This window comes from Dendrobates tinctorius, unplaced genomic scaffold, assembly GCF_039654945.1.
Source record: "Dendrobates tinctorius isolate UK_male_01 unplaced genomic scaffold, ASM3965494v1 ptg000060l, whole genome shotgun sequence".
Taxonomy (NCBI): domain Eukaryota; kingdom Metazoa; phylum Chordata; class Amphibia; order Anura; family Dendrobatidae; genus Dendrobates; species Dendrobates tinctorius.
Genome location: NW_027361728.1, coordinates 75318400 through 75331970, shown reverse-complemented (window position 1 = coordinate 75331970; position 13571 = coordinate 75318400). Strand labels below are relative to the sequence as shown.

Sequence of the window (13571 nt, the reverse complement as noted above, 5' to 3'; positions counted from 1 at the left end):
GTAGAACAGTCCCAGCAAAATACTCCCAAGATGGTGCACATTACTACAGAGTTTCACCCTTACGCTGACTCACCGGGATAATTCAGCTGTTACTTCAGAGCTTCCAGGGTTGACTACCCCACCTGTGGCACACACACACAGAGGAGGAAACAGCAAGCATAGGAAGATGACAGTCTATTCAGATACAAGACCAGTTGACCGGAGGGTCGCAACCTGTTCTCCGAACAGCTCCATGGAGCCAGGCGACCGGCAGGTCCCAATCCTGGCTTTCTCCAAATGTATCGATGGTTCAGCAATTGTCAATGTGCAGATCTGTATTGTTCCAACAGGGGCCAAAATCCCCGAGGTTGGCATCCTGTAGAATAATAAATCTGTGTCCCTCGTGATGGAGCTATTATGTCTTGGCTACAGTGATATAGAGTCCCTGGATATTTGGAATGCCAATAAACTGGTTGGCATGGACAATGCATGTAATCAACATATCAGCAAACATCATTGTTCAGTGGCCATGCATTACTGTTCTGTAAAGATAATAGAAAATAAACTGTAGCAGATAATATTAGAGGTAAATATTCGTCCTACAAGAAGAATTAATACTTCAAAAAAATAAGGAAAAAAGCAGCACACTCCGTTTACCGTATCATAAAAAACCTAAGTCCTTTATTTCAGAAAAGCATACATGGACAAGGTTTTTGAGGGCAGGATAAGTGCAGGCAATGAGGCAAGAAACAAGTCCTGCTTCTTGCCTGCATGCCTGCACTTTATCCTGCCCTCATAAACCTTGTCCATGTATGCTTTTCTGAAATAAAGGACTTTATGATACGGTAATTGGAGTGTGCTGCTTTTTTCTTTATTTTTTTGAAGTATTGATTCTTCTTCTTTACCGTGCTTTCACCCTGCAAAGTGCACCCACTCCACCAGTAAGCAGACTGTTTCTTAGTGCCATTCTATTTTTTTCTTTTTTGAATCAATACATCAGACAACTGTTTATAATTCTGTGCCTACTGAATTTATGTCTGGCAGTTTGGCATTTTCGTTCTTACAATTTTTTTGCATATGACTTTTTGATTACTTTTTATTCAATTTTTTGTGTGATATGATGAAAAAGTGACATTTTTGTTTTTTTATTTTTTTTTTATGGTGTTTGCCATACGGAATAAATAACATGACAGTTTTATAGATCAGGTCGTTGCGGAAGCGACAATACCAACTATGTGTACGTTATTTTCTTTTGTTGTAAAACACGTTGCGTTTTTAGTGGTTAAATGTCTTTTCCTGATTGTGTGCTTTTGTTTTTTTTTTTTTTGTTTTTTTTTTACACATTGTATTTCACTTCTTTTACTTTTTCACTTAGTCACGCTTTGGGACATTAAATACAGTGTACAGCAGTGCCTGAGAACCTCCAGAGTCTCACTGACTCAGCCTGTAAGACTCTGAGTCAGTGAGATCTAACACGCCACCGTACCCTTATAGAAATCGCAGAAACACGGGATGCAGTGACGGACGGGAGGCAGAGCAAGGGTTAACAGGTTTATTTACAGGGGAATACTCCACGCACGGCGGTAAAGGGTCGAACAGTATAAATGGCAAAATAAAGAACAACGGTTCAAATAACGACAGTTCGGAAGCAAGCATATCAGGAAGTCCTAACACTGCAGCTCTTGCTGCGCACTCAATAGCGCTGGCAATGGCGGGCGCAGCGCCTTCTCCAGGATGGAACTGTAGTCGTTGATCCGTCATCTGGTGGTAGTGGTCTGTCTCCGGTACCTTCCACTGACCCTAGTCCATATACTGATGTGGCTAACAAAGGCACGTGTCACAGTCATCTACGAGCCCAACGTGGCTCCTTAACTATCTTAACTGGTGAAGTCAGGTCACAAGGGTCAGGGCAACTAACAGCTGGCAACGTCAGGATGCAAGTATCAGTCTTGTATGCGGTCCCCAGCTCGTGTGTGGTACTCAGTCACGTTGTATACGGCACCTGGTTCTCTGGTCGTCACTGGACACACACTGCACATCCCGATCTCCCTGGTCCCCGTTGCTGACGGCGTGCGACGGCGGACGTTGGTCTACATGCCACTGGTACTCCCAGGACAGAGCACTCCTCTCTTTGGCTGCTACAACACCCGGCTCGGCTCTGCTCTGTTGGCACGGCTCAGCTCTGCTCCACTGGCATGGCACTGCTCTGCACAGCTCTGACCTGCTGGTATGCTCTGCTCTACTGGCATGGCTCTGCACGATTCTTCTCTGCTGGAATGGCTCTGCTCTGGACGTCTCTCTCTGCAGGCTACCGGGGCTCTTTCTATATGGCCCGTCGCCACATCGGAACCCTCTGGTGGGGGAAGCAGGGCACACCGCTCTGTGCGCTGCTCTCTGCGCTGCACTCCGCCGGTGCCAGACTCCCCTGCTTCCTGCGCTTTCTCCTCTTAAGCTTCTGACGCTGCTCACCCTTTTCAGGTTCTCCCCACGCTCCTGGATTCCGAGGTTAGTCCGGCTCACTCAGGCTTCCCCCCCGGGAACAGAGGATGGAGCCCTTTTAGTTCCGGACCCAGCTCACAGGTACCCGCGATCTCGTCGACCTCCTTGCAGCCTGAAGTCATCAGATGGTCTCAGGGAGTCGATTCTGCCAAAGGGGAGTCTTTTAATCACTTAGGTATTTAAGGGTTTAATCGGCACTGATCGGTTCCCAAACTGGTCGGGGTCAATGCCGCTAATTGTCAGCTGTCATGTACAGCTGTGACCTGTGGGAATTGCGCTCGCAGCAGGGAGCTATTCACTTACTCATCAGTGCCGTTAAAAAGCGGCACTAAAGGAAAAAGCCCCTTAATCACTGCCGTTAATAGGAGTATCACCGGTTGTTAAGAGAGGTTAATAATTAATATTTGGACCCACTTCTGTTTTTTATTTCTAAATACCAAAGCAAAATGCTGAAAGTAGCCTGGGGTTAGCTTATCAAGTGGTGGCGATGGTGTGCCCACAATACAGCTAAATTCGCAGCAAAACAGATGCAATTTACTACAATTTGCTGCAGGTACAGGGAAACTTGAAAAAACCACTTGATATACCTGCACTTTCTGTACATCCATGACAATTCCCTGTAAACTGTAGGCAGTTTTGCCACATGGTTCATGGCCGCGCAGCGAGCTCCTGCTTCTCTTCTTCATCATGTAAGTCCAGCCTAACAATGGAGATATTTGAGGAAATGCAAAAGCAAATCATTCCTACCATTTATACATCTATTCGCTAGAGTATGTCAAGAAATAAAAAAATAATATACAGTGGGGAAAAAAGTATTTAGTCAGCCACCAATTGTGCATGTTCTCTCCCACTTAAAAAGTTAAGAGAGGCCTGTATTTGACATTATACAGTAGGTAGACCACAACTATGACAGTCAAAATGAGAAAATAAATCCAGAAAATCACCTTGTCTGATTTGTCAAGATTTATTTTACAAATTATGGTGGAAAATAAGTATTTGGTCATTAACAAAAGTTCATCTCAATATTTTGTCATACAGCTCTGGCAAAAATTAAGAGATAACTTTCAAATGTTCAGTTTGTCTGATTTTTCTCTTTATAAGTATATTTTTGAGTAAAATGTAAATTCTTCTTTTAGTCTATAAACTTCTGACAACATGTCTCCGAATTTCCAAGCAAAAAATTTTGTAATTTTTTCTGACAAAGAAATATGGTCAAAATGAAGAAAAACAAAACAAAACAGTGCTTTCAGACCTCAAATAATGCAAAGAAAGCAAGTTCATAATCATTTAGAAACAACAATACTAAGGTTTTAACTCAGAGTTCTGAAAAAAAATATTTTGTGGAATAACCGTGATTTTTAAAAACAGCTTTCATGTGTCTTGGCATGCTTTCCACCAGTCTTTCACACTGCTTCTGGCGCAAAAATTTAAGCAGTTCTTTGTTTGATGGCTTGTGACTATCCATCATCCTCTTGCTTACATTCCAGAGGTTTTCAATGGGGTTCAGGTCTGGAGAATGGGCTGCCCATGACAGGGTTTTGATGTGGTGGTCTCTTAATTTTTATCAGAACTGTATATCCTTTGTTGGCAATGACAAGGTCAAACATTTTCTGTAAGTTTTCACAAGGTTGGCAGACACTGATGGTGGTATGGTGGCCCATTCCTCCATGCATATCTCCTCTAGAGCAGTGATGTTTTGGGCTTGTCGCTGGGTTACACGTACATTTAAATCCCCCTCACAAAGGTTTTCTATAGTGTTGAGATCTGGAGACTGGCTAGGTCACTCCATGACATTAATATGCTTCTTACGAAGCCACTCCTTCATTGCCTTGGCGGTGTTCTTGGGATCATTATCATGCTGAAAGACCCATCCACGTTTCATCTTCAATGCCCTTGCTGATGAAAGGAGGTTTGCACTCAAAATCTCACAATACATGGCACCATTCATTCTTTCATGTACATGGATCAGTCATCCTGGTCTCTTTGCAGAGAAACAGCCCAAAGCATGATGTTGCTACCCCCATGTTTCACAGTAGGTATGGTGTTCTTGAATGCAACTCAGCATTCTGTCTCCTCCAAACACAACGAGTTTTGTTTCTACCAAACGGCTCTATTTTGGTTTCATCAGACCATATGACATTCTCCCAATACTCTTCTGGATTATTCAAATGCTCTCTAGCGAACTTCAGATGGGCCCGGACATGTACTGGCTTAAGCAAGGGGACTCGTCTGGCACTGCAGGATCTGAGTCCCTGGTGGCATAGTGTGTTACTGATGGTAGCCTTTGTTAAGGTGGTCCCAGCTCTATGTAAGTCATTCAGTAGGTCCCCCCATGTGGCTCTTGGATTTTTGCTCACCGTTTTAGTGATCATTTTGACCCCACAGTGTGAGATCTTGTGTGGAGCTCCAGATCGAGGGAGATTATCAGTGGTCTTGTATGTCTTCCATTTTATTATTATTGCTTCCACGGTTGATTTCATCACACAAAAATGCTTGCTTATTGCAGATTCAGTCTCCCCAGCCTGGTGCAGGGCTACAGTTTTGTTTCTGGTGTCCTTTGACAGCTCGTTGGTCTTCACCATAGTGGAGTTTGGAGTGTGACTGTTTAAGGTTGTGGACAGCTGTCTTTTATACTGATAACAACTTCAAACAGGTGCTATTACTACAGGTAATGAGTGGAGGACAGAGGAGCCTCTTAAACAAGTTACAGGTCTGTGAGAGCCAGAAATCTTGAATGTTTTTAGGTGACCAAATACTTATTTTCCACCTTAACTTGCAAAATAAATCTTGCCAAGTCAGACAAGGTGATTTTCTGGATTTGTTTTCTCATTTTGACTCTCATAATTGTGGTCTATCTATGATGTCAATTACAGGCCTCTCTCATCTTTTTAAGTGGGAAAACTTGCACAATTCCCCCCCTCACACTGTATATAATGATGTAAGAGAATGTTGGAAGCAGTGGATAGCACAGTGACTTTGCAGCGCTGGGGTCTTAGGTTCAAAACCCACAATGGACAACATCAGCAACGGATTTGTATGTGCTCCCCGTGTTTGCGTGGGTTTCCTCCGGGTTCTCCGGTTTCCTCCCACACTCCAAAGACATATTGGTAGGTAATCTAGATTGTGAGCCCCAATAGGGACAGTGCTCATATTGTCTGTACACACTGCAGAATATGATGGTGTTATATAAGCAAGTAAAATAAATAAAATGTCTATGGTCAATTTTTCTTTTTCACAATTATAGTGAGATAAATGTTTTTCTATGAATGTGACTCCACTTCCTCTGCCCATAAATACGGACTGCTTTCCATTTTTACAGCATTTAGCTTATATGCTTAAATAATGTTTAAATGACTGCAGAAATCTTCTCCTCTGAAAATGACATTACATTTATTTATACAGTCTTATTTATTGCTTTGATTTCGCTCAAACCATCAAGGCTCCAGTATATTATGGAAAGCCATTAACTATCCGTTGGCTGATGGCCCAATTCAATGAAGAAAGTGTCCAGTGCTGGATTCTGTCATTTAATTTTCTTTCCTTTAAAATCCACATACTTGTATGTTTAGAAAAATGGCACAGTTCCATGCCAATTTATAGCAGCACCTTCCCATTTGGTTCTAACGATCATCTCAAGTGATGGAAATTTCTTTTCATGATCACCTTCATCTATTTTGTACGATTGCTCCCAGTGATGTGAGTGGGTATCTGAAAGAAAATCAGGTAACAGTAATTTATAAAATTAACTGCATTACTTGTGAATGTGAAATCCTCATACAGTCCACAGTCTAAGGGCTCGTGCACAGGAGCTTATAAATCGGACGAGGAATATCCAATTTTGATCCATGTTATTCAGTTAGGCACTGCAGTAGGCCAGATCTGATGAGTCTCACTAATTGACCTTTATGGGTACAAGAAAAAAAATCGGATGCCATATGGAGTCGTGATATGACAACCCATTTTTATGGATACATTACAATTCTGTAACAATAAAAAACGTAAATCTAACATATAAAGCTCATTGTGGGTGTGTATGTATGTCCGGGATTGGCATCTGCACCGTCGCAGCTACAGCCACAAAATTTGGCACAGTCACACGTCTGGACCCCGAGAGCATCATAGGCTACGTTGTGAGGCGAAATTTTAACCCCGCTCGTTCCAATTCACAAAACAATTTTGCCCCTATCTACTGTGAGGTGCCAAGGGGAGAGGTACTAGAAAACAGGTATATTTCTCCCTGTTTCATTTCATATGTCTCCTTGTACTGATGATGAAGCCAGTTTATTTCACTGTAATCCAGTCCTGGTTTCCTTAGTGATCAGCATGGAAAGGACTGGTAGTTCCCCCTCCACTAATTCAATCCAGGTTTTGGTTTCCTGACTGGTCCAGCTGATATAATCAGGAGGAGCTGGGATCTCTCAGTCTATGTCTGCTGAGCTGGGAGCTGACACAGTAAGATAACATGGACTTGTTTGCTGTTATATAGGTTTATTTTGTAGTTAGCCTGCTACTGTTAGTTAGTGGCCAGACGGCCTTAGACGTTTTATTTCATGTTTGGCATGTGTAACATTGGATAACAAGTGTGCACAATAAATATGCCGTGTCCATATTGCTAGTCTGCTGAAGTTACTTCATAGCCACACGCTTGTGCCAAAGCAAAGATCCTAGCTGAGCTATCTATTCCCCACAAATGGTGTTTCGAATGCGGGCACTTGTGGCTGCTGGACTGTGACTGCAGAGAAAACGCTGTGTATGTCCTGGCTGAAAGCTTCTGCGCTTTTGAAGAGCCAAGAGTCCAGTAATATGGAGGAACTAGTGACGCAGTTATTGCAAGCAAATGTGCAACAACAGCAGACTAATGCTTGCTTCCAGAAGGCTCTGGAGCAGCAACACCAGATGCAGCAAGAACAGTTGGAGGCAATAAAACAGGCCTTGGTTCGGCAACCCCGAGATGAGGGAGACCGTGCACAAAGCGCTGCTAGTGCGCAGAAAGCCGTACAGAAGACTTTGCTTAAAATGACCGCAGACGATGATGTGGAAGCATACCTCACCGTGTTTGAACGTATTGCAGAACGTGAGCACTTACCACTGGACAGATGGGCTGAGGTAGTGGCTCCATTTCTGAGCGGAGATCCACAAAAAGCCTATTACGATCTGAGTGGAGCGGATGCTATGGACTATATCAAATTCAAAGGCGAAATCCTGGCAAGGCTGGGAGTAAACACGTATGTACGTGCACAGAGGGTGCATTTATGGAATTTTGTGGAGCATCAGCCAGCCCGCTCACAAATGCATGATCTCATCCATCTAGTAAAAAAATGGCTGCAACCGGAGGCTTTGACGTCCGCACAGATGGTGGAGCGTGTTGTTCTAGACAAGTACCTGCGGTCCTTACCCGCTAAGATCCAGAGGTGGGTTGGTCAGGGTGACCCAACTACCGCTGACCAGTTGGTGAATATGGTCGAATGCTACAATGCTTCTGAAAGCCTACTCCAAGGGACGTTAGCACCCCACTGGCCCCCCAAGAAATCGCTGGAGAGTCCTGCGAAACTTACTTCATCTTCAAAAGAAGAGAACGTCACAATGAAGGGTAGCAGACCTACAAAGGACTATGGAGGTGGTACGGGCTCACATCAAGCCAGCAGACCTCGTCTGGGATCTCCATCGAGGAGACAAGGGCCTATACAATGTTGGCGATGTCGCGGGCTTGGCCATGTAGCAGCTAACTGCCCAATGACTACAGAGCCAATGGACTGTAATGCTATGAGGCGTCTTTCATTATATGTGCAGTCAGTCTGTGTGGCGGAGACCCTCACGGGAAATGAACAACACGTGTGCCATGTCGAGGTTGACAGTTATAGTGTGAATGCCGTCTTGGATTCCGGCAGTCAAGTAACTTTGGTACATGCCAGTTTGGTGGACTCTAGCGCCCTAACAAACTTAACCGTGGGCATTAGTTGCATCCTTGGGGATACTAAGAACTACCCCACTGCCTGGGTTACTCTTGCCACGCCAGTAGGGACCAAAAGACATCAGGCGGCAGTCATAAAGTCTATGGGACACAGTGTAATCCTGGGGAGAGACTTTCCCTTATTTTGGGACTTGTGGAACTTCAAAAGTGGCATGAACCCTCTAGTTGAAGACGGTGCTCCGGAGCTAGCCCCTGAACCATTGCAGCAAGACGACGGAGAACTCATCTCAGAGGAAGTACTAGAATCTGTGGACTCTCCTCTGGCTGTGTATGCAGGCGAGGCAGACCAGCTAGAGGATGTTTTAGAAATGCCTGACCTTGAGGTGGCCCGTGGTAAGTTCGGGACCGCTCAGCACCAGGATCCTACTCTAGCAAGGGCGTGGGAAAACATAAAGGTCTCCGAGGGAAGACCATTGTACCCAGGGGCTCAAAACGAGTTCCCACACGTGGCGGTGCAGCAGGATATGTTGTATCACATAGACAAGGTGCGAGGGGTGGTGGTAGAACAACTAGTGGTACCTAAGTCCTTTCGCCAGGTAGTTTTGGAGTTGGCACATAAACATCCCTTGGGAGGACACCTGGCGGTAGAAAAGACAAAACACCGTATTCTGCAACGTTTCTTTTGGCCGGGTCTAGTGGGAGACGTGACCCAGTACTGTCGGTCATGTCCTACGTGTCAATTGACCGCACCTATGTCACATTTTAGAAGCCCCTTAGTGCCCTTACCAATAATAGAGGTGCCCTTCGAGAGGATAGCAATGGATATAGTCGGTCCATTAGTTAAATTTGCCAGGGGTCATCAGTACATTTTGGTAGTATTGGATTACGCCACGCGTTATCCCGAAGCAGTGCCCTTGCGGAATGCCAATGCGAAATCAATTTCAAAGGAGCTGGTTAATATGTTTTCCCGCACCGGCATTCCGAAAGAGATACTTACGGATCAAGGGACCCCCTTTATGTCTCGTATACTTAAGGATTTATGTAAACTGCTAAAAATCTCCCATTTGCGTACCTCAGTATATCACCCTCAGACTGATGGTTTGGTGGAGCGCTTTAACAAAACCCTAAAGGGAATGTTGAAAAGGGTGGTGGATAAGGATGGGAGAGATTGGGATGCCCTACTACCATACCTCCTGTTCGCTATACGTGAGGTACCCCAATCCTCCACAGGCTTTTCACCTTTTGAGTTGGTTTATGGGCGGTGTCCTAGAGGCCTGTTAGATATTGCCAAGGAGACTTGGGAACAAGAGGTGACTCCTTATCGCAGTGTAATTGAACACATAACACTTATGCAGGACCGAATTGCAGCAGTTATGCCAATAGTTAAAGAGTGTTTAGAGCGCGCACAACATGCCCAAAGCACGGTATACAACCGAGCGGCAAAAACACGAGTCTTTCAACCCGGAGACAGGGTGTTGGTATTGGTGCCTACCATAAAGAATAAATTTCTTGCGAAATGGCAGGGACCATACGAAGTGCTGGAACGAGTAGGTGAAGTAAATTATAAGATACACCAACCAGACAAGAGAAAGCCCGAACAAATATACCACATAAACTTGCTTAATGCCTGGCGGGACAGGGAGAGTCTGGTGGCAGGAGCTGCCCTTGAGGATGGGCCTCGAGGGGCACCACCTTCTAAGGTAAAGGACCCCCAGGTAGCTCCGCCAGAAGTGGGTATTGCAGACACGCTATCCGAAAGCCAAAAACGAGAGACCAGGGAGTTCATACAGAGGAACGCAGATATTTTCTCGGAACTTCCTGGCCGGACTCACCTAATTAAACATGACATTATTACTGATCCACAGGCGCGGGTACGGCTTAAACCATATCGAATTCCGGAGGCTCGGAGACAAGCCATTGCCCAGGAAGTGAAGAAGATGTTAGAGCTCGGGGTCATTGAGGAGTCCCGGAGTGATTGGGCTAGCCCTATCGTACTGGTGCCCAAACCCGATGGGACTATCCGATTTTGTAACGATTTTCGGAAAGTAAACGAAGTATCGAAATTCGATGCCTACCCGATGCCAAGAGTCGATGAACTGATAGAGAGACTGGGTTCGGCTAGGTACATATCCACTATTGACTTAACAAAAGGTTATTGGCAGATTCCCCTCACGGAATCAGCCAAAGAGAAAACTGCCTTTGTTACGCCCCAGGGATTATTCCAGTACCGAGATATGCCATTTGGGTTGCATGGTGCCGCAGCCACCTTCCAACGTCTAATGGATATTGTCCTAAAACCCCATGGCCAGTATGCATCTGCGTACTTGGACGACATTATTATCTTTAGCAATGACTGGGACACGCATTTGTCAAAAGTACAAGCCGTCTTAGACTCCTTAAAAACAGCTGGGTTGACTGCCAATCCCAAGAAATGTACGTTGGGATTGGAAGAGGCTCGCTATCTGGGATATAGCATAGGGAGAGGCGTCGTGAAGCCTCAAGCCAATAAAGTGGATGCTATTCAAAATTGGCCATGACCGGTAACCAAAAAACAGGTTGGAGCTTTTTTAGGGATCGTTGGTTATTATAGGCGGTTCATCAAACATTTTGCGACCATCGCAGCTCCTCTCACAGATCTTACTAAGGGGTCGAAATCTGTCACAATAAAGTGGAACGCAGAAGCAGAGGAGGCCTTTCAGCGATTGAAAACAGTCCTCTGTGACCAACCAGTGTTGGTTGCACCAGACTTTAAACGGGAGTTTATTGTCCAAACAGACGCCTCTGGGGTGGGCCTCGGCGCGGTTTTGTCTCAAGAAGTAAATGGCGAGGAACACCCAGTGGCCTATCTAAGCAGAAAGCTTACGAGAGCAGAAAAGAACTACAGTGTAGTTGAGCGGGAAGCCCTGGCTGTGAAATGGGCCCTGTGCACCTTGCGCTATTATTTACTAGGTCGCCAGTTTAGGCTAGTGACGGACCATTCGCCCCTAACATGGATGTCCCGGGCAAAAGAAGGCAATGCACGGGTGACACGCTGGTTCTTAGCATTACAAGGGTTTAAATTTTCCGTTGAGCACAGGGCGGGCACAGCGCACAGAAATGCAGATGCGTTGTCTAGAACGCACTGCTTGGTGACTCGTCGTGTCCGACCCCACGGGCTCGAACAGAGGAGGGGGGTGTGTGAGGTGCCAAGGGGAGAGGTACTAGAAAACAGGTATGTTTCTCCCCGTTTCATTTCATATGTCTCCCTGTACTGATGATGAAGCCAGTTTATTTCACTGTAATCCAGTCCTGGTTTCCTTAGTGATCAGCATGGAAAGGACTGGTAGTTCCCCCTCCACTAATTCAATCCAGGTTTTGGTTTCCTGACTGGTCCAGCTGATATAATCAGGAGGAGCTGGAATCTCTCAGTCTATCGTCTGCTGAGCTGGGAGCTGACACAGTAAGATAACGTGGACTTGTTTGCTGTTATATAGGTTTATTTTGTAGTTAGCCTGCTACTGTTAGTTAGTGGCCAGACGGCCTTAGACGTTTTATTTCATGTTTGGCATGTGTAACATTGGATAACAAGTGTGCACAATAAATATGCCGTGTCCATATTGCTAGTCTGCTGAAGTGACTTCATAGCCACACGCTTGTGCCAAAGCAAAGATCCTAGCTGAGCTATCTATTCCCCACACTACATAATGGGGAAAAAGTGAAAGGAAAAGTGTTGGAGGCAAATTGACAGCTGCCAGATGTGAACAAAGGGGACTTAAAGAATGAGAGCGATGGCGCCAAAGAGTATATACGTACAGTTGCTAAGGTGGGGCCCTGACATGGGATACTCACCACACACGGGGATATGAACACACACAAAATGCACCACACACTACCACATGCTTCAACACATATACCACCCTCAGCACACATTTCACCACACATACACCAACCTCGCCACATAAAAGTCAAAACACAAAAGTCGCCACTCAAAACTCGCCACGCTGTCCCAGAGCTGTTTAAAAGATGAAAAATGAGCTGTGATTGGTTGCTATCAGCAACAGTTTTCTTTGTAGACAGATGTGGTAACTGTGGCCTATTATTCTTATCATTTCTATGGTGTTATCGTCCTTCTGTAAAGCTGGAAATAACACAATTTATTACCGTGCCAACACAGACCACCCTCTGACACAGACTGCAGGGGAGCCCAGTATCACACAGGATAGGATTAGATACACAGCTCAGCAGTCAGTATCACACAGGTACTGCAGTTTCTAGTCTCCCATGAAGACTATTGAAGCATGCAAAAAGTAAAAAAAAGTTTTTAAAAATATTAAAAAATAAAAAATATAAAAGTTAAAATCTTCCCCCTTTCACCCCATTCACAATAAAACAATTTAAAAAATCAAATATACACATATTTGGTATCGCTGCATTCAGAATCGCTCGATCTCTCAATCTAAAAAAGAATTAACCTGATTGCTAAATGGCGTAACGAGAAAAAAAGTCAAAATGCCAGAATTGCATTTTTTTGGCCACTGCTACATTGCAATAAAATGCAATAACGGGTGATCAAAAGATCGCAACTGCACCAAAATGGTATCAATAAAAACATCAGCGCGATGTTTTTTTTTTTAACAAATTTTTTTACCACTTAAATAAAAAAGAACCTGGCCATTTTTGGTGTCTGTGAACTCGTAATGACCTGGAGAATCAGAATGGCAGGTCAGTTTTAGCATTTAGTGTGGGATTGCACTTTTTTTTTGGCAATTTCACCACACTTGGAATTGTTTTCCTGCTTTCCAGTACATGACATGTTAAAACCAATGGTGCACTTTTTTTTTTGCAGTTTCACCACACTTGGAATTGTTTTCCTGCTTTCCAGTACATGACATGTTAAAACCAATGGTATCCCGCAAAAAAACAAGCCCTCACATGACCATATTGTCAGAAAAATTACAAAGTTATGGCTCTGGGAAGAAGGGGAGCAAAATCGAAAATGGAAAATGGCCTGGGGTTAAGGGTTTAAACAGCTATTGTTGTTGTTGAAGCTTCTGCACTAACAGTTTATTAATTTCCTCTTGTGCTAGCTGCTGCTGCTGTTGGGCTACTGACGCTTTTTGATCAGCTCCTCTATGCTGTCTGATGTTGTTTCTTGGCTTATGGCCGCCTTCACCCAAGACAAGTGTTTTGTTCACAGCAATCA

The 13571-nt window shown here is 44.5% G+C and overlaps 1 protein-coding gene across 1 annotated transcript in view; it reads right to left on the bottom strand.

Moving 5' to 3' along the window:
- Positions 1–5843: 5843 nt before the first annotated feature.
- The window catches only part of MINDY4B (MINDY family member 4B), a 164451-nt gene continuing 156723 nt past the window's right edge, over positions 5844–13571 (bottom strand). Inside the window, exon 13 of the mRNA XM_073579063.1 lies at positions 5844–6186. Within this exon, the coding sequence (XP_073435164.1) occupies positions 6044–6186 (143 nt within the window). The 3' untranslated portion in view covers positions 5844–6043. The remainder of the gene's footprint in view (positions 6187–13571) is intronic.